General features: G+C 38.3%; 1 protein-coding gene and 2 long non-coding RNA genes across 14 annotated transcripts in view; 1 reads left to right on the top strand and 2 right to left on the bottom strand.

Annotated features, from left to right (window-relative positions):
* LOC135109268 (uncharacterized) overlaps window positions 1-4273 on the bottom strand; it is a 4390-nt gene extending 117 nt beyond the window's left edge. Inside the window, exons 1-2 of the long non-coding RNA XR_010272630.1 lie at window positions 3982-4273; window positions 1-2292 (exon numbers count right to left, since the gene is read on the bottom strand). The exon at window positions 1-2292 is cut by the window's left edge and continues 117 nt beyond it. This is a non-coding gene — a long non-coding RNA (uncharacterized LOC135109268). The remainder of the gene's footprint in view (window positions 2293-3981) is intronic.
* The window catches only part of LOC135109269 (uncharacterized), a 17431-nt gene extending 7287 nt beyond the window's left edge, over window positions 1-10144 (top strand). Inside the window, exons 2-5 of one of the 5 annotated variants that reach the window (XR_010272635.1) lie at window positions 442-553; window positions 6691-6790; window positions 9633-9879; window positions 10006-10144. This is a non-coding gene — a long non-coding RNA (uncharacterized LOC135109269). Of the gene's footprint in view, window positions 1-441; window positions 554-6690; window positions 6895-9632; window positions 9888-9981 lie in introns of those variants that run through there. The other 4 variants (XR_010272632.1, XR_010272633.1, XR_010272634.1 and 1 more) reach the window with 4 other exon arrangements.
* Window positions 5308-20206, bottom strand: part of LOC135109264 (myosin-VIIa-like) — a 41102-nt gene continuing 26203 nt past the window's right edge. For all 8 annotated transcript variants that reach the window (XM_064020540.1, XM_064020538.1, XM_064020539.1 and 5 more), the window contains 27 exons: window positions 19914-20049; window positions 19443-19544; window positions 18963-19105; window positions 18457-18612; window positions 18017-18207; window positions 17502-17676; window positions 16767-16985; window positions 16444-16647; window positions 16127-16336; window positions 15716-15892; window positions 15168-15385; window positions 14566-14812; window positions 14177-14350; window positions 13593-13778; window positions 13056-13381; window positions 12576-12880; window positions 12276-12466; window positions 11880-11998; window positions 11460-11718; window positions 10994-11131; window positions 10727-10882; window positions 10377-10605; window positions 10043-10171; window positions 9770-9866; window positions 9435-9532; window positions 8944-9113; window positions 5308-8603 (listed from right to left, as the gene is read on the bottom strand). In XM_064020540.1, coding sequence (XP_063876610.1) covers window positions 8397-8603; window positions 8944-9113; window positions 9435-9532; window positions 9770-9866; window positions 10043-10171; window positions 10377-10605; window positions 10727-10882; window positions 10994-11131; window positions 11460-11718; window positions 11880-11998; window positions 12276-12466; window positions 12576-12880; window positions 13056-13381; window positions 13593-13778; window positions 14177-14350; window positions 14566-14812; window positions 15168-15385; window positions 15716-15892; window positions 16127-16336; window positions 16444-16647; window positions 16767-16985; window positions 17502-17676; window positions 18017-18207; window positions 18457-18612; window positions 18963-19105; window positions 19443-19544; window positions 19914-20049 — 4962 coding nt within the window. In that variant the 3' untranslated portion in view covers window positions 5308-8396. The remainder of the gene's footprint in view (window positions 8604-8943; window positions 9114-9434; window positions 9533-9769; window positions 9867-10042; window positions 10172-10376; window positions 10606-10726; window positions 10883-10993; window positions 11132-11459; window positions 11719-11879; window positions 11999-12275; window positions 12467-12575; window positions 12881-13055; window positions 13382-13592; window positions 13779-14176; window positions 14351-14565; window positions 14813-15167; window positions 15386-15715; window positions 15893-16126; window positions 16337-16443; window positions 16648-16766; window positions 16986-17501; window positions 17677-18016; window positions 18208-18456; window positions 18613-18962; window positions 19106-19442; window positions 19545-19913; window positions 20050-20206) is intronic.

Below are 20206 nucleotides of genomic sequence, written 5' to 3'. Positions count from 1 at the left end.
TGCTTCTTATAAAAACATTCTTTGGTCACATGATCACATTACTTTAGAAACAAACCATAATTTTGCACCATGGCCAAGTCAGACTCTCATTGTACATGCATATATCATGTGTGCAGATATTAACAATCTTAGTATTCCTTAAAATCCTCAAGGCATCGGACATCATAAGTCAAAATAAATATGTAATAGCTGCTGGAGTATTAAGCTCCTCAGGAAAAAAGAAAACTCCAAGGAATGCTGTGAGGTGTTCTTGTCCATGATTGTCTCTGTAAGCCCAACTTTCACATTCTTGCTCTCCTTTTACTTGTTTGTATGATAACAGACAAATCTCTATTTTCCCATCAGTTATTTATGGTGAATCTGTTCACCTCAACATTGATTTCAGCAGGACAATAACTACTGCACTAAATGTCTGACCTTGGAACTATCCTCCCTTTACAGAACAGCCAGGACTGTCAGCATCAATGACTGCACATGGCCAAGCACAAGACTCCAGAGGTATCATGGTCACCACAAAAAAGCTGCTCAACTCTGCAGCTCCATCTATCATGAGGTGAGTATAACTGACTTGTGTTAATATGGAACCTGCCTTCCAAAATCAATGAAATCATATGTTCCTTAGATTTGAATAGGAATGTAACATAGGGAAATATAAGAGATTCATTCTTTAATACAGTATACACCAATTGAAAAGCATAACTGGAAAAATCATAAGACCTTACATTACTTACATTACATACTGGTAATGATACTGATCAATAATCATTAAAAAATGTGCCATTTGCAAAAGTGCAAGGGTGAAAAGAAGAGCCTGTGCTTAGTTAGTGGAGGAGAGATGAACTGCATAGTTTTGGATGCCAATAAGTTACGTCAACTTTAGTTTGTTCATTTTGCATAAATAACATGTGAATATAAGTACTGAAGTTCACTCCTTGCTGGAAGTCCTCACTCTGAATACTTCCACATCATAATTATATAGTGGATCATTTTTTAGAAAAAAAAGGATGCAGGACCTTCCACATCATTCAGTCTTTTCATTCTGACTGCTGTCATTATGCAATACCAAAATAAAGCTGAATCACATGAAAAAAGTAAAAAGAAAACTTCATATAGATTATGATGACAGAACAAACATTTATGTTTAAGTTATACATATTCAAATCTTTACATTTCTATGACAGTGAACTCACTCGGTAGCCTTACCTATACAGAATTTTCTCCACAAGTATCATTACATTTTATTGTAGCTAGTGTGAGTTAGAGTATGGCGAACTAGACCCTGCTTCCTGCTGAAGAACTTTCCACACTCAACGCATTCAAATTTTTTCAAATCTGAGTGAGTAACAGAATGATATATAAGGTGGTGCTTTAAGGTGAAGAATTTTCCACATTCTTCACATTTGAATTTTTTTTCACCTGTATGGATAAGATGGTGACGTGAGAGACTCTCCTTTCGACTAAAGTTTTTTCCACATACATCACATTTAAATTTTTTCAACCCTGTATGAGTCAGACTGTGGTACATAAGATGGTGTTTCTGGCTGAAGAATTTTCCACACTCATTACATCCAAATTTCTTCAAGCCCGTGTGAGTGAGGGAATGGCGCGGAAGATCTTGTTTCCGACTGAAAAACTTTCCACATTCGTCACATTCGAACTTGTTTAGGTCTGCCTCATTTAGTGAGTCCTCATCCATATACTTCTTTTGGGTGTATAGTTTCTCATATTGTTCATATGTGAAGTCATGTCCGTCTGTGTGTTGTGAGGCCATGTTTGTGGACAGATAACTGTGATCCGAAAGCCTTCCACTTTATCAGTCTGGCTAATATACAGACATCACAGTAGAATTCTTCACAAAGCAAAATTGGGATTTTAAGTCACCAGAAATGCTTAAATATTTTGAATAATAAGTTATGGATCTATAGAGGTTTCAAGAGTTGATCCCAGACATACTGTGAGCACCACTGACTAAAATGCTATGCAAGCCACTGAAATATTGACAGTCAAAATCAAAGACAGTTCTATTGAGGCATCTAATACTTGTTCAGTTTACTGACTGCACTTTTGAGTTCTTGACAGAATACTGTTAATTATTTGGCAACTTTGTTATCTGGAACGTGGTCTTTCTTGGCATCAGTATAGCTTGGTAACACTGAAGTCAAGCACAATGAGCAGCACTGCTGGTCATAGCCTCCATCTCATCTCTTGGAGGACAGTCACTTCGGTAGGATTTGTTTTGAACAGCTCTCTTCCATCCTCTTGCCCTCTGAAAACCAGTGAACTGTTTCGTACCTGAAATACATCATTGCATTAAAATATTATCCTGAATGCCTGGCTGAAAAGCATTCTTGGGAAGAGAAAAATGAAAAGATGTTTTTGTGACAGGACAATACAGGTCATTAAAGATACATAATTTCTTGGAAAGTTGACTGCAGGATTGCATAAAGTCATAAATACATTGCAGCTGAATAGATAACTCTCTCTCTCTCTCTCTCTCTCTCTCTCTCTCTCTCTCTCTCTCTCTCTCTCTCTCTCTCTCTCTCTCTCTCTTTTGATACTAGTATTTTTTTCTCAGCTGTCAAAGAAATCAACTTAATAGGGAGCAAGGAAGAGAATGTGGGGAGGCATGATAAAACCTGCAATATACTGATAATTCTGCTGCACTGCTTCTCTCTCTCTCTCTCTCTCTCTCTCTCTCTCTCTCTCTCTCTCTCTCTCTCTCTCTCTCTCTCTCTCTCTCTCTCTCTCTCTCTCTCTCTCTCTCTCTCTCTCCCACTTTGAAATTCAAATGAGGGCCCTCCCTGCATATATGTTACAAAATACACAGAACAAAGACAGGAATGACTTGTATCATTCTTCTTTTACGTGGAGTGGTGTAATTTTTTCTTATCTTAATTGTATGAAGGGTGATTTCTTTTTGTGCTGTTGTGATAACTAATTATATGACTATCTGTTTACTGATAGAATTTGTTAATGAACTATTTCAGCTAATAAACTGAATTTGTTAACTGACTATTTCAGCTAACACACTCACATTATACTGCCATCTCGGTACCTAAAACTCAGCTGTAATTTTTGTGTGGGATTAAAGCAGAATGTAGGATAAAAACTTATTGTGCAACAAGAACTAAAGGTCTTAAACACCATGAATACTAGAAATAATTTACAATTCAAATTAATCTCTCAAATTTCCCATCCAAATTTTCTCAAGTGTGACATTTGCAGTAGTGGACAGTAGGTTCCTCATTCTAGTATGGGAATAAATCGTTATCTTGTCTGTGAATCTTCATCTGTAGCATATCTAAATAGATAATAGTCCAAGGCAAGTCGTCACTGTAATCACAAATAAAGGATGGGTATGGAGTAAAAAAAAAAAAGTGGTGAACAAAGCTTGTGACCATCTTTCGCTGTGAAACAAGTTGCATCATCACTTGTATTTCCCTCCTGTAACAGTAGCACAACAATCAAATACTTCATTCAGGTATTGATTAGGTTAACTGATTTCTTCAACTTGAGTCGCAAGTAATGCTTAGTTGTCCTTAACACTGCACTTGAACCAGTCATCGCATACAAAGGCCCGGGGAGGGGACGAATGGTGACGGGCTTAGAGGGATAGCAGATAGTGGTCGTGATAGTGGAGGTAGTAGTGGTGATGGAGAGGAGCCGTACCGCCGCTGAGTGGGAGCAGTGGCAGGCTTGGCTTGGCTAGAGCTGCTCGCATATTTCCAGGGGCACTATTTTCCTTGAGCGATTACCACCTGATCGCCAAGTACACAACAAATTACCACTGAACTCCACCTCGAGCTAGACTTAATTATCTACCAGGAATTAGCGTCACCTTGAAAAAAGCGTGTATTTCCTTACTAGAGGTCATAAGGAAGTGGTAACTGAGGAAACCTCGTCCAAGATGGTGCCTCAAGATAGAAGCACCTGAATATTTCACCATTAACAAGGGGATGCACTTCTCACACCTTCACTTACGCGTCAGTCAAGTATAGTTTGGACGCCGGATGCTAGGTTACAGTGTTAAGCTTGAGTCTTCACGCTGAAAACTGCTAATGTAGGTACTCAGCGCCCACAGTATTGCCAATTCCGATGCCTGATGTCGGCTTGGAGAATTTGCGGTACTGTTCTTATTCATCTTTCCACGGCGCTTATTATGCAATGTCATGTAGCTGGCCTGATTGCGTGTATTGTCTGTGTTACGACAAGTGAGTGAGAGTCTCTACATGGATGTGGTCTACGTGACAAGTGGATATATGTGATTGTTTACATAGTGGCCAGAAGGCGCCGAAGTTGGTAATAGTGATCACCCCGCCGGGCTTGTCAAGAGTGACGTCACCGGGAGGCGCCGCGCCGGGGGGCGGGGGCAGGGAGGTTGTTCTGCTGGAGACTTAGTTAAATATCTTGGTCTTGCAGGGACACGTACTGCTCATGTCGAGTAAAACTGTAACTCATAACCTGGGAATCGATACTTACGGTAGCCAAGATAACATGTGAAGGACTGGATGTCTCGATGCCAACTATAGTGGGATCTGCTAAACTTTTGCAATTAGTTAGGAGTAATATGCAAACTTCACTCGTGTTCGTGAACGTCGAAGGTAGCGTAGATACAGTTTTATTTATTTTGTATATACTTGTACAAGGTGAAGACAATGATGTACTTGGTTCTCGGGACAATGTTCACGCGCTCAGTTGCGATTTCACCATGAACCCCAGCATGAACATCAAATTGTCATAGTAGGGAAATCAGCAGCAGTGACCCTTTAATAATACACGCAGGCATATTGAAATAACGTAAGATAATGAGCGAGGTCTTTTTGAATGACACGAGCTTCAAGAAAATAATGTCACAGCAAATTGTCATAATTGGAAAAATCAGCAACCCTTTAAAATATACGGCAGACCTATTTAAATGATATAAGGAAATAAATGAAGTCTCGCAGAAAGACACTCGGGCTCCACGAAAGGAATATGTAACTGTAGAATGAAAGGCTGTCTAGCGATCCTCATGCATACATAACCCAGAATATTTTGTGGTATTTATATTGCATAACTCAGAATATTTTGTCGTATTTATATTCTATCTTATCCACATCTTGGTCCTTTAAAACACTAGAAGATGTGGTATAACAAGGGATATATTATACCTGATAGCACTGAACAACCACTCCAATCAAGAAGGAGGGAGGAAATTGAGGCTATATAGTACTGATAATATTGAGTTATATCAGATTCGTTTGTTTGCCTTTTATGCTTAATATCCTGCAATTAAGCTGGTGGCAGAGATAAAAATTTAAACAACCATTTTTTGTTATATCAATATTTTATTTTCATCAACAAGGCAGACTGTGGATATGTACATATAATTAGAGCCATAAAAAAAAAAATCTGATGTAGCTGTATTGAAGAAACAAATGGAGTAGAGATCAGTGAAAATAATGGTATGCTGAAAGAAAAGCTTGCTTTAAAATAAACCATGTCAAATTGTCACTGTAATCCATGTTTAAGTGAAATGCTTCAATGGATCTCATAATGCTGAAGCTACTTACAAAACCTACACTGTGATGATTTCAGATACTGTAGTAATATAGAATGTATAGTACAAAGAATCACAAGTTTTGCCCTTAAAATACATTGAAATATACAACCATATAAATCTTCATATTTTAAAACATTTTTTGTGTACAGTAGTAGTTACCCAACAAGCAGCTTTATTTGTTGCTAAAAAAATCATACAAGTATATCATTCATTCCCTTCAACTCACAAAAGACATGTTTCTTGTCACCTGGTTTTATTTTTAATCATGCTTGCAACTCTCAGTTAGCCATGTGACTTATCTGATGAAAAGAAATCATGGAAAAGATTGTGAATTAAAGCTATATAATTATGTTCAAGGTTGGCATGAGTGGTGAGCTGCACTTTGTGACTGGTAACATCTGTGGCCTGCAAATACTTTTCCAAGCAGTAATCATGGAGGCTCACAGCATCTCGAGTTTCATTAGCATCAGTTCTATACACTCATTCATACTGATCTTGCTTTGCTATCAAGAAGATACAGAGTAATTTGAATAAATACATGTCAGGCAATTGCTTTAATCACCTTTTGAATACAAATGCACATAATCTTTACAATAGTAATCATGTACAAGATTCTGTAGTCAAAATCATAAATAGTTGAAGCTAGTATGTGGTGGTCATACATACAAGTTTAAAAATTACAAATTTTCATTACTCTTAAATGCAATAAGAATTTATAATAAATTAAGAAGTGGCCATGTCAAGTATTGTATATACAGTACAAACATGGCTTTGTATAAATTTAGAAGTTCATTTTCACATGGAAGGTTCTTTAAAGTTATTGCTTAGTATTTACTTGGTATTATCACTTATTTGCAGTCATAATTCTAATTGGTGGGAGTACAAGTTAATTTTCTGGAAATTAGCATTTTCTGGATAGTATAGGAATATAATGCATTTGACACACTTGACACACTATATGCAGACAGCTAACTTTTGATGACTGGCACCATAATCTTAAAATTGGAATTCACAGGATTTATCACTGCTTGTGTGTTATGTAATAATTAATACACTCTCCAAGATATATAGGATTAATTCTAGGGGCTTTCAATATATATAGTATTAATTTTAGGACTTTTAATATTGAGGGATGCTTTTCATTTCAGGTGGAAGATACATTCATATATTCTTCCTTTCATCATCAGTCCATAGAACACTCAACTGTTTTACCCATAGTGCCTCACTGTGTCAACAAAAGTTACTCAGGTATGCTCATATCAGTGATTTTTTTCACATAGGAAAAACATAGGCTCATCTCCCTGATAACCTTGTCATGCTGAGAGGATGAGGAACTAAAAAAGGCAGTAGGCCCAGCTATCCATTCTAGTTAATTTAATTTGAAAGTTCATACATAAATTTATATACACAATACATATGTATGAGAAGTGAATATATACAGTGAAGCCATGGTTTATCAGGGAGAAACCAGAACAAAAACCAGAACTGTTAACCACTTGGACTTGTTACATACAGTATAACACTTCACATATGCTATCTGGTCTCAGGGAGGATTAATTTTTTGGTGTGGTAAAACTGCAGCATGTGTGATTTTCTGCAAGTATAAGTGGCAGATGTGATTTGTATCCCTCTGAATTTATTGAAACAAAAACATTTGCTGCTGTCCATTGTAGTAGCTAGTGGTAGAGCACAGCATCTTTCATCTTATATTATTAACTTTACTTGGAAATCAAACTTGAAAAATGGTGCAATTATTAAGTAACAATGGGAAAAATTCCTTACCTTAGCTAAGCTCCTAATGTTTCAAGATTGTAACACTGAATTTGAATGTTACCCATGACTGGAAAACTAAGTTGGATGGGGAAGTAAAAATAGAGGTTCCATGTTACTGATTTCTAAATTTGATATCAAGCAAGTCTTTAGACCAAGAGTGCGTACTTGTTCATATTAGAATGTTTATTTTTTTTTAATGCAAGCAAAAAAAACTACAAAAATGGAGAACAAATTAGTTTTGCAGGGACTAGATATTTCTGGACACTTTCAATAACTTGTGTATAGAAGAAATTAAGCTATACTCTTAACACATTTAAATCAGTAAGTAGTAGTTTGTTTGAGCTTGTACTGTATATACAACATTGATACAACAAAACCTGTTTGGCAATAACTTAATAATTTGTGCCGACATCACTTATACCCAAATGAGAATTGCTAACACCTTTTAAATACTATAGTTTTGTTAACAGCATTTTCATGATATAATGGCATAGAATCTCAATAATAATGTAGTTCATTCCAATCACTCCTAGCTTGCAACTGGAGCCTGTGCTACTGTGGTAACCTCATCACTGATTGGTTTCATGGCTCAGCCTGCCTGTCTCAAGCTTAGCCCCAGATGCTGGCCTCTTACTACTTGTACTTGTCTCCCTTTTCATATTGCTGGCCTCTTCTTACTCCTCTTACTTCTGTCTCCCTTATTTTGTACAATATCTCCTTGACTTCATTATCATTGAACATGATTGTGTTAAAACAAGATTGCAGTCATGGAGAGTTTCATACTTTTTTTTTCATGGACTAATTATACCACTGAGCACACTATAAAGGTGGAATGCAAGGATGGTAAGCAGCTTTTCATTTTGAGCTGCTAGCACAACAATAGCATCTATGTGCTGTTGTTTTCCACCTACAGATTAAAAGTGTGGAGAGGCTGGCATCTGGGTCAAGCAGGAAACAAGAGTCAGTGATGAGGTTACAAGAGTTGATCACAAAAGTAGATTTGGCTCAAACTGCAAGCAGGAATTAAGACAATACTAATAATTTCTTTATTCATTTAAAATTTTCTTCATAAGTACGATATTTACTTGAGTCGAAGGGTTTTCTGTTTGTTCATGTTGGTGAGCATTAGTGAAATGTAGGATGTGAGCAAGTCATCCATCTTGTAGCCAAGGGAGGTTTCACATAGGAGCTTAGTTCCTCTCACCAGGTTTCCTATGGTCATGTGGAAATATGTGTTACCTGAAGACCAGTTACTGATCCTTGTGAAGGGATTTGTGACAAGGATTTCCTGAAAGTGTAAAGTTCAAATTAGTAATGAATTTAAACTGTAATGGTTTATATAGGCAATCCTGGTCAGTAGTGGAGTAACCTATCACACTCATTTCCATGGTGAATAGTGTTTTTCCCTCAATCAAAGTCCTTTGATTTATTAAGAATCTTACGTATTTTCCTTCTTCAATCCTCTGATGCTGACAGATTCTTAGCAGATCAGAGGACTTCGATTGAGGGCAAATACTGAAACACAATTTAATTCAATACATAAAGTTACTTGACTTATATAACATTACAGTTACTTGTATCACCATTAATCATGTATTCACAATAAGTAATCTTACTGAGTGACAAACCTTGGATACAGGATGAATAAGAGATACACCCTGCTTGTTAATGGCAATGAGGAGATGCTCAGGGTAGTTGGGGTCAGTTGTCTGCTTCACCTCAAAGAAGGCAGAGCCAAAAGTAGGCCATCTGAATATAACCTTCAAAAAGGCAATCTTGGCTTCCTCTGGACTCATACCTGTGGGCACAATGCACATGTCAGTGCTGAATCATAATATCCACCAGTCTAAAAATGGGACACATTGTACTCTCCAGGAAAATCATCACTATGCCTTTCCCCTCTTTCTTCTCAGGTGGTCGATCCCTTGCATATTGTTGGATTGAGTAACTTTTCCACTATAGACTGCTTAGCTTTACTTTCTCACCCAAAAATTCATTTTTCTTGTGGTCTCTTTGCATATCAGATTCCACTATAGAGATTGGTTTGCTTTACTTTCTCATCCCCAGTTGAACCTTCCTTGCCAAACAGTATAATACTATAAAATATATTCCTTCTCACCTGAATCATTATTATAGTGCTGCACTATAACTCTCTTCCATTCATTGGTACTCTGAGCCTTGGTGAGATCTGCAGGTATGAGATCTCTCAACATATTCCTGAAATTATTCACCTCATTAGCAAGTGAAAATAAGTGTGTAAACATTGATATTTTCTTCATGGGAAACCTTAATATTTCCTTGTTCTTGTCTGTTACAGGTTAGCAGGAAAGGCTGTGGTGAGCAACTGTGGTTTGTAAACATACTGTGGGAGACATCCTGTGGGTTTGTGGGTTGTGGAGAGAGAGAGAATCAATGGAAGGACAACAGTTAACAAAAATACACAGGCAGCCTTACGGAATGAGAGCAAGTTCCTGTTTACTTTCCCCAAAGCGAACTCTGTAAACCAGAGCAGCTAGCCGTGCCGCCTCATCTTTTGTTGCCCGATGGTAACCTGTAAAGGAAAGGTATTACAGTAAGGAATCATTACTGTTTGCACCCATCTGTACTGCTATATGTAATTCACTCTAACTTCACCCTTCTAAATTTGGAGTAAACCATTTTTGTAGAATTTATTTTAATGCTGAATGCAGATCAGTGCCGGTGGAGTGCCATGTGGGGAGTACTAGCCTCGTAGCAGCTTGGGAAGCTCCTGGTGGAAGTGGAAGATGATGTCAGCATTGCGGTCCTTCCCTGGCACTGTGTTGGTCCATAATTTCTTCATAAAGAAGACTTGGTATGTGAAGTGGGGTGTCGTGCCTTTAAAAGAAATGGACAGGTGTAATAACCATTCACTGTCAATGATATTAAAAAATAAAGGGTGAAAATGTTGATGATAATACAAAATGCTTAAATTTGTGGATAATGTCAAGATTATATAAAAAGTATTGCTAATAATATAAACTAGTAAAGAGTAAGAGTATAAATGTATACTCATATACATTATGTAAGACAAGTAAGTTACCATCTCTTGATGGTCGAGCTTTCTTGATCCAGTCTGTGAGGTGCCGCACAAAGTCAAAGAAGAAGTCTCCTTCAGGAACAGATATGACCTTGTCTGCTATTTTGACAAACAGAGAGAATCCTTCTGAGCTCTTCAGGTTGAGGCGATGGGCTATGGACGAGCAGAAGTCTTTAGCTCGAGTAGAAGAGTCAACCTCAAAGGCTTCATCTGTGTCATCCGGAAAGTAGACCTGGAGATCAACAGAGGCTTGTTAGGTTAAGCAGGAATAGTAAACGTGTATTTTCTGTATATTTCCTGTATGTGCAACTTTAGAAGGTACATAAAAAGAACAAAGCATACTTCCTCCTTACCTTATGGAAGATCTGTGTAGTCTTGTGGTGAATGGCTTCCACCTCCACTTGGTGAGGTGGATATTTACGTTGTCCATGTTTGATGGTTTTCTGCAGTCTGTGTAGAGAGTCCTGGGCTATGGGATGCCTTCTGGTGCGTAGGAATTGACTCAGTTCCTGGAAAATAAATAAAAATGAAGTGGAGAAAACAAATTGTTTACTCAGTCCTTTCAGTTTTCAAAAAATCTTTCAAACTCGTCTGGCATTTTCCATAATACTTTTTTTTACCTTGACTAAATTCTGAGAGCAGGCAAAGAGGCCTGTTGCTAGCCACATCAGTTCCCAGCCTCGCTCCTCACTGAGTCGATTCCTGTTGTCTGTCAGTTGCTTCATTATTTGGCAGTAAATCTCATCTCGCAGTATTTCCTGAAACAGAAACCAGTTAGTTACATTATTAATACAATTACCATAGAAAAATTTGTCATAATAGGCTATAGAGATGAAGTTTAAGAACATCTCATGAGGAAATTAGAGATTTACTCATAGTTGCTTACCATTTGAAACCAAAATATAATAATCTGATAATTTGTTAGCATTAATTTTACTATACAAAATCTGATTTATAATTCAGAATACTATATCAAGAAAAAATCTCATACGAATAAATTCAATTTAGATACAGTCCTTCAAGAAAAAACTTTCTGAAGTATCTGAGCAGCTTCCAAAGACAGAGTATGTGGCTGCAAAAACTTACATGCTTAAGTGGTCCATCAAAGATCTGGTCAGTGAGATCATTGCCTTGTCTGGTTCTCCTAGATGGCAAGTCTCCCATGTACTTCAGGATGGCATTGAAAGCATACACAGCTTCTTGGGCAAGTTCATCTTTATGCAGCAATTTTTTCAGAAGTGGCTGTTTGATTGGCTCCCGTGAATATTTCCACAAAACGTCATTGGAGGGACGGCGTGCTGATGTGAGGGTGATGGCTCGAGACACTGTGCGTTTTGGTGGTGCCCTGTTGAGGAAGCAAATATTGTAACCTCATAAATTCATCCTTATAACATTACACTTTGGCCCTACATATATCTCTACCATTCTAAGATTAATACTTGCTGCAAGTCAGCTAATATTACATCAACACAACCTTCTCCCTCTGCAACCCATAAATAGGAATACCTGAAGTGGTCAAGAGAGTACTCCTCCAGTGTGTATGGCTTCTCCTGTGAATCACCTCCATTTACTTGTGGTGTAAACAGCTTGCGGCCATGTTCAGCTCCCTCAGCAGTGAAGAGTGCCTGATGTCAGACATGAAAATCAATGTCGTGCTCACATTTCATCTGAATGTAGACTACAATTATCCTGTGTAAATCAATTCCTTTGTTTCTGAGATGCTCTAAAATGGAGGGCATGATGACGCTTCCAATTTTTTCCACAATATTTAGTTAGTATGCCATCCTGTTACTTTTCAGCCTTTAACCTTTCATCTCCTTTATTTACACACACCACTGTTATTCTTTCATGTCTCAATACTTTACAAGTTTTACTAATTAGGGACAACACTTAGCTACTCACCAAGATGTCTCCGGGAGGCTTGGTTACCGCTGGAAGGACATAGACAGTCTCTGCAGGGAAGTCACCCTTCTCTCCTGTCCGTTCACATCGCCCCACACACCAGTTAGCACTCATCACTGACTCTCCTGAAGAATCCTCCTCCAGTAGAATTAAATCTCCCTTGCTGAAGGTGAGGAAGCTGATGTTGTCTCCTAGAAAGGAAAATACATCCTGTAAATTTAAATATTTCATATGGATTTACTTGGTGTATGATATCAGGAGGCAAACCTATGTATCAGGACTCAAAAATGGAAAACTCACCAGGTGGTTTGTAATCTTGCAAGGCGATCACAAACTTGGAGCGCTTCTTGAGTCCCTCCAGGAAGTACACCACCAAGTCTCGAATGTCCTCGCTGTTGGGACTCTGGAATGTGAACTCCTCACCTCTGACAGTGGAAAGAGTAAAGGTCTGGGTGTAAACTTTCTGCGTCTTATTACACGACACAGTGGTGATCTCGGGGAAGGACAACTCCAGCAGCACCTGCTCCTGGTCATCCACAACATACACGCCTGTCCAGTTCACAGCAATGATCACATCATTCTTGGGTAAGTTGGGGCCTGAGTATCTGGAGAGGAAGGGTCACAAACAAATTATTTCATTTTAACTGTCATTTATAATAAAATTTTCTTTCAGTTTCTTGGGTATAATATTAAGTGATTCAATAAATGAAAATTCAAAATTAATTTGCTGTTTCCTTTAAAGATACTATATTATAAAACCATAAAGAACAGAAAACTTACCTAAATGCCTCATAGAACCTGGAGAAGAGAAGTGGCCACTTGAACTTGGCATAACTGACAACATCTTCTTTCACCTTGAGGGACTGAACTCTCTCCTTAACGTAATAACTTTTCCTGTAGGCGGCAACCACTAGGCCAGCCCAGCGGTCAATGGCCTTGTCACCGGCAGACACACAGTAATCTGGTATATAGCTTGTCAAGTTATTGTAGAGGCGATCAGTGTTCATGTCACTTCCAAACTCAATATAGTACTGCTGTGCAGCAATCATGGAGAGGTCCTCATCCTTATCACATCGATACTCTCCAAACTTCACTCCTCGCACCACCTACAAGCACAAGCAAGGAAAAAATTCAGTCAAGAATAGAATTTCTGAAAATATTTCATCCAAAACACCTGATTCACATTATAAAGCATTTCCTATCTTGTCGGTATATAATTTTGAAATTCATGACAATTTACTTTGTGATAAAACCCTAACATAATCAATGAATATAATAATAATAAAGACTAAAAAAAATAACATGCTATTTCTTTACCTGCTGATAGATGAGATTTGTAGCCACAGGATCTTCAGTGGGATCATGCCAGGGAGCAAATATTTCCTTTCTGAAGAACAGCCTCCAAGGAGCATTCCTTTCTTGGGCACCTTGCTCCTTGGCATACTGCTCACACTGGCTGATGGCATCCATGACGTGGTCACCTCCACTGCCCAGCGACGATACCTATCCAACACAGACACAGTGCTTGGTTACTTACTATTGCAAAATGACTGATGCTATGGTTGTACAATTGCATCTGCTTTAGCTTGATGAATGCAAATAATTAACTCATACAGTAAGACCTTTCTTGAACATGCACTGAGGGTGACAATCAATACAGAACAAATGAACTTTAAAGAAGAAATAAGTGAAAATGCACACAATTAAAAGCAAAGAAAGGTGACAAAGAAGAAATGTAACAAAATTATCCACTTTGCTCCCTGGAGAATGAATGTGAAGTGTTTCTTTCAGCAATCAGAAACAAAGTCATTTGGTTGCATGTGTGAAAATCAAGATCCAGATATACAAGTACAGAATGAAACAGATGCAGGTATACTTGATAAGTACAGAATGAAACTTACTTTATCAAACAAGGCTATATAGAGGGAAAAGCCAAACTGATCACGCAGGCCAATCTTGTCTGACAGCTGGTTACACAACTCTCGGGCTGTGGTGGCAGAGTCTGCATACAGAGTCTTGGTGTTCCCGTCCATGAACGTGATTGGCAGCATGAGTGGCTTCTTGGATTTGGTTGCCTGAAATATTGGGATCATTACAGATAATTCATACTACAAGCCAAGGTTTATAATCAAATATGCTATCCAAAAGTTTGAGTATTACAAAGAGAGAGAATCATACATTAAACATCTTTACTTCACTGACGCTCTAATCTAGTTTCCTACTACCCTCTTTCACTCTTTGTCAATCTTCCATAAACCTCAAAGCAATAAACATGATCTTCTTTAGCTACCTGTAGTTCTAACCAACTCGGAGGCTGATTTCTGGTTCCATTAGCAAAGGTCCTCTTGAGTCTCTCCTCACAGTATGGTGCATAGCCTGGGGGACCTTCACGGATAAAGGACAACAAGTACTTCACAAAGTCCTCAGAGGGAGCAAAGCAGCCCACACAGAGGGAGAGAAGGATCCATCCTCGGGCGTGGGATGACTTGGAAGGATTATTGCTCAGTTGCTTGCAGATTTGACAGTATATTTCATCTCTGCAAGCCAGATTAGGATTAGGATACAGTTATCTTTAAAAAAAATACAACTACTAATTGTAAGAAGTATTCAGTAAGTGTATGATATGAAAAATGTAATAAAAAAGGATAGAACTAACTGCTATTTTTAAATAATTGCTGAAATGACAAAAAGAATTGCTCAGTACAAGGGAAATCATTATTCATGCACTGTTAGTTGCTTTTTATTTGTTCATAATATAGTTGTCACAATTTCAAGCCACAATCCATTATAGTTCAATAAAAGGAAGAAAAAGGAAATAGTAAATCATTCTACATAACCCTCAAAACTGTCATTATAATTAGTCACTAATTCCCTTTCACTGAGAATCATTACCTGAGCTCTGCCCTGAGAATGCCATGACCAATGATAAAGTGCAGCTTCTCAAGGTTGGATGTGGGTCTTGAGTCAAGCCAAGACGAGTAACTCTCAGCAGTGTATTCTTCCTCCTGCAGGCGGCGCCGCACATCGTCTCCCAACTTGTGTTTCCTCTTGAGAGTCAGTGAGACCAGCTTGTGCCTGATGCTGCGGTTCTTCTGAGACATGTACACCACCTGTAACAGACAGACTATTTTAACATCTATCCTCAAAAAATTACACTTGTTAGGTAAAGAAAACTGTAATGGTTTTTATTCAAACAAATTGCAATTAACATGGTACTGAAAAATTATTAATTTTAAGGCATTAGATTTTCAGTTTGCCAATATTAGTTGTGCTACCAGTTATTGCTTGAAGTCAAATAAAATTACATACCTCATTCACATACATGTAATTAGTTAGCCATTCATGATGTACGAGAGATGACTACTTAACACATGTACTGCTAGGGCTTTCAATATTTACCACATCAGACAATTCACATGGCCAAGGAGAAGGTTACTCACAGGGTCCATGCCCATTAGCTGTGCTTCCTGGAACTCTTTACTCTTAATGAAATTTCTGCCCAGAGTTGCTGAAACCTTGGACATGACGGATGTTGTGTCTCGGTCCATCATGTGGTACTTGGGCTCAGCCATGTCTCCCATGAAGCGCAGGATGGTAATCCACAGGGCCATGGCAGCCTGGGAGAGAGAGAGAGTGTTAGGTTTTATAACACTTGCTGTACTATATACTACATGGATGAATAAATAAAAGCATAACAAGTAAAAGTTGCAGTGATTCAACTAATTATTTAGTAATAGCCTATCTAAAAAAAGGTCTCTATGGTTTATATCAGTTTATTCATGCAAGTGCTTCTCATATACTTAAGTCATATACCGGGTAACACCACTAGTTTAATTGATCATTACACTCACCAGCTGGTCACCCTGAGTCTGAAGCTGCAGAAGGGGTTGCTTGAGCTGCTTGCGGGAATACTGGTGGTTGACATTGCCCTGGAAGTAAGTGGCTGCATATTTCTGGAATTTGTATTCAGACAAGTCTTCATCTTGGTCTCCAGGTGGACGAGGAATTCCTGATATGATGTCATCCTCTGACACCGTCCCTTTTCCTGGTGTTGGTAAATCCTGCAAAAAAGTAAAACATCTTAATACAGGCTGCAATAAAATATGAAATGCATGGCTTCTTTGACAAATTACTAATCAAAATAACATTGTATTAAATCATTTCTTACCTGGAAGCGTGAAGGAGGTGCCTGGGTTTCTGATGCAGAGTCGGGAGGGAGGAACTCAAATATTCTATCAACCAGTTGAGAATCATCCAAAGGTTCATCCCTCTGTCTCTCAGCCTCCCTCACACGCTCCATTTTCGTCTCTATCATCTGCCGCTCCTCTCTGGCTCGCAGTTCCTCGGCTCTCTCCATCTCTTTCAGCCGCTCCTAAAATCACACACATTGCTTGCTTTACAGACTGCCTTATAAATTTTTGGGTAAATGTTTCTCATCCCCTGGAACTCAATACTAACAACACTCCATAATGTACAGACAACCAAACTCACCAAGTATTTCATTTCTGCTATCTCCCGTGCCTTCCGTTTGTCCATCTGCTGCCTCAGTGCCTTTTCTTCCTCTTCCTTCAGACGTGCTGCTTCCACTCGCATCTTGAGCTTTCGGTACTGACGGCGGGCAATGAGGCCTCTTACCTGAGCCTGGATCTTGGTAACAGCCCAGAGTTTGTGCTGGAACTCCCGTCTTACCAGGTAACCACGACACCGAGCCTGCGTGTGATTGCAGCATTACCACCTTGACTAGTTATGGAATAAATACATGACTATCATCTTTCCTTTATCCCAACCACTACTATACAGCATTTACTAAGCTGTGCAACTATATAAAATGCTATGGTAGATGTTGTAAACTCAAGAAGTAGGAGAGAAGCTAAAAAACCTTTATAACAACAATACAGCATGCATAAGACAACGGAAACAAGGACATGTTCACTAATCAACCTTGGTCTGCAATAGTGGTGTGTATTGTCACTATACCTGACTAATTTCTCCTTGGATGGAATAATGAAAAGAGCTAGGATTCTGGAACAGATGAGTATGGAGTATGCGGTGAACATGGGGAACATAAGAAAAGGAGGCCATTTAATTTTCATAAGGCAGCTACGTGTGGTATTCCTATCTTTCTTTGCACACTGTCATACTCAAGACCATGAACATTAATAGCCCTCGAGCTCCCTTGCCTATTCCTATTTTCACATGCAAGTATCGAGTTATGGTCTGCAGTACCTGAAGGGAGATGATGTGGCCACGCAGGTGCTTGAATCGGTGGGACACAACCCTCGAGCGGATGAGCGCCTGCAGCCTCATGTAGCCAACTCGCATGTTCTGGTACCGCCTCTTCTGGGCGTGGGTTCGGTAGTACTTCTGGATAATGATGGCACTCTCCCTCATCTTCTGGAACCTGTTATTTCATAAACGTGATTAATTTATAGTCATACTTAAAGTTATACCACCCAACCATGTAAGGATAAACAAGGACATGAAATTTTAGTGATGAACTAATGAAGCTACTTTTTTCACTAATCTGCACCTTTATTTTTCTTGTAACCTGACTCTGATTTAATTATGTCGTCAAAATCATTCCCAATTGATCTTTTCTATTCTCTGATCAAATTCCTGACAGAATTCATCATCCTCAAGCATTGTGTCTGTTTCCTCACCCTGCCAGAGCATTTACCTTTTGCAGGCTAATCCTTACTAACAGCATAAAACAGTTATGTAAGTGAGGCTGGGGTTCTTACTTTCTACGGTAGTACCATCCCCGGACACAGCGTTGGAGGATGGTGATCTTTTTGGTAAGAACCCTATCACGTTCCTGCTCCAAGAAGAGGTCATGGGCATCTTTGAGGAACACCTTGGTGTGGCCCAACTGGTAGTCTGCCCGACCCAACACCTGCTGGCAAATCTTGGTTGTTGCTGCTCGACAGTCCACCTGGAAATACATAGAAAAGTAAAGCAAATGTTCAAATCTTTCTTAAACTATTGTCTTTCTCTCTCAATTATGTCAACTACCAATCATCATTATGTCAAAATTTACTGCAAGTCAAATGTTGACATGATGGTACAAAGACTAGTAGATACTTCTTAAAATTAGAGGTTCTGTTGGGGAAGAGAATGGGCATGAAAACTGGCAATTCATACCATTACAATTTGATTTATTTGGATTTACTGAGGGTCTTACCTTATGAGCAGGTGGACAGCCATTAATGAGGAATCTGTACCTCTCCACAAACTCCCTGAAGGTGTGACGAATGGGGTAGCCTGCCCGCCTGATCCGTATAGTTTCCATCATGCCAGAGTACCTCAGTTGGCGGCAGCACAGCTCACGGTCAAACATCTGCAAAAGGAAATAACATGCTTAGAGCGCCTCACTTTTCGCTGAGTATATTATTTTAATGAACACACAAAAATGTAAACAAATTTGCACATAAGTGAATATCAAACTCAATGGAATATTTAAGTTCCCATCAGAAAATGTTTGGGAAAAATCTTTACACTAAAATGGGCTAGTAAAAAATTGATGGCATATAAACACTACTGAAAAGATGGGCATCACTGATTACCTGGCTCTCTATCTGTACTAATTAATACTTCCATGTCAATCCAGCACCAGAGAAGCAACACCCTAAAATAGTTCTCAGCATTAACTTTACTGAAAAAATAATAAATAAATAAATAAAAAGTTACCATGGGTTTCTTGAATTCATTGGGCTTGATGCAGCGGATGAAGAATGGTTGGCAGGACAGAAGAGTCTTCATCAGCATATCCAGTGATTTCTTGAATTGTGCAGACAGAGTTGGCGCTCTTTTCCTCGTCTCAGATCCCATACCTGGACCATGCAAATTATTACTAAGATAGATTTCACCAAACAAGAACATTACAAACAAAACAAAGACAATGATAATAATTGTGGATGATTAAAAAAATTATCTTTGACAAAAACTGGCATTTCATTCCACAGATTTGAGAGATTTGCTGATAATAAACTTGAAGAACATAGAACATAAGCTGTAAAGAGCTAGTAACCTGTCACAAGTAGGTAATAATACTCAAAGACAGTGTGTTGAAATAGTTAATGAAAACATGAATATAGAGGACTTTAAACATTACTGGGCATCTTTCCCAATTATTAGTCTTGTGGCATGAAAGGTTCAATGTATGCTTACCAATGTCTTCAACAAAGAGATGCTGAAGGAACTTATTAGAGGTGTTGTGGATCAGCTGAAGTAAGTCTGCACTGAATGTATCTCTGTTCTTCTCTAAGAAACCTGCAATTATACATTTTGTTTACAGCCACAGTAAACAAGAGTCTACATCAATAATATATACACACTCGCTCACTGTAATGACAAAAAAACAAATTCCTTACATACCTTCTAGTTTACTAATATTGTTTTATTTGTACATACATGGAATAATTTGTTTATGATTACAGTAATTTCTCCTAATATTTCTAATCTTAGCATTAAGATAACTAAATATTTGACTAACATGCTGCTTCTTTGCATATAGAACAATTATCCAGAATATCAGCTCCTTCATTATGTTAGTTTTTTCTTTTTCATTTATAACCTTTGATAATTTGTCTCAGTAACCTTCCATACCAATATTTAAAAGCATAAAGCAATCTTCTTTACCTCTTGTATCATAGAAGACAACTCCTGCAAAATGGTTGATACCAAAGGATGCATTTAGATCAGATTTAGGCTTCAAGTATTGTTTGTGGTGGGAATGTTGCTTATGTAGTTTTTGCAGCATAGTCTGGTCAGTGCCCTGTAAAAAAAAAATTCAATTGTAGTCTCAAGGAGTTAAGAGTCTACCCTTTTACATCATAATTTACCAAAGTAACTATGTACATATTATTCTGGGTAAATGTTCCTAGATTCACTTATTTGCAATCTCATTCCTAATACTAATTATAGTTTATAAT

Source organism: Scylla paramamosain, chromosome 18 (assembly GCF_035594125.1).
Source record: "Scylla paramamosain isolate STU-SP2022 chromosome 18, ASM3559412v1, whole genome shotgun sequence".
NCBI classification, from domain to species: Eukaryota; Metazoa; Arthropoda; class Malacostraca; order Decapoda; family Portunidae; genus Scylla; species Scylla paramamosain.
This window is presented reverse-complemented; position numbering and strand designations above follow the sequence as displayed.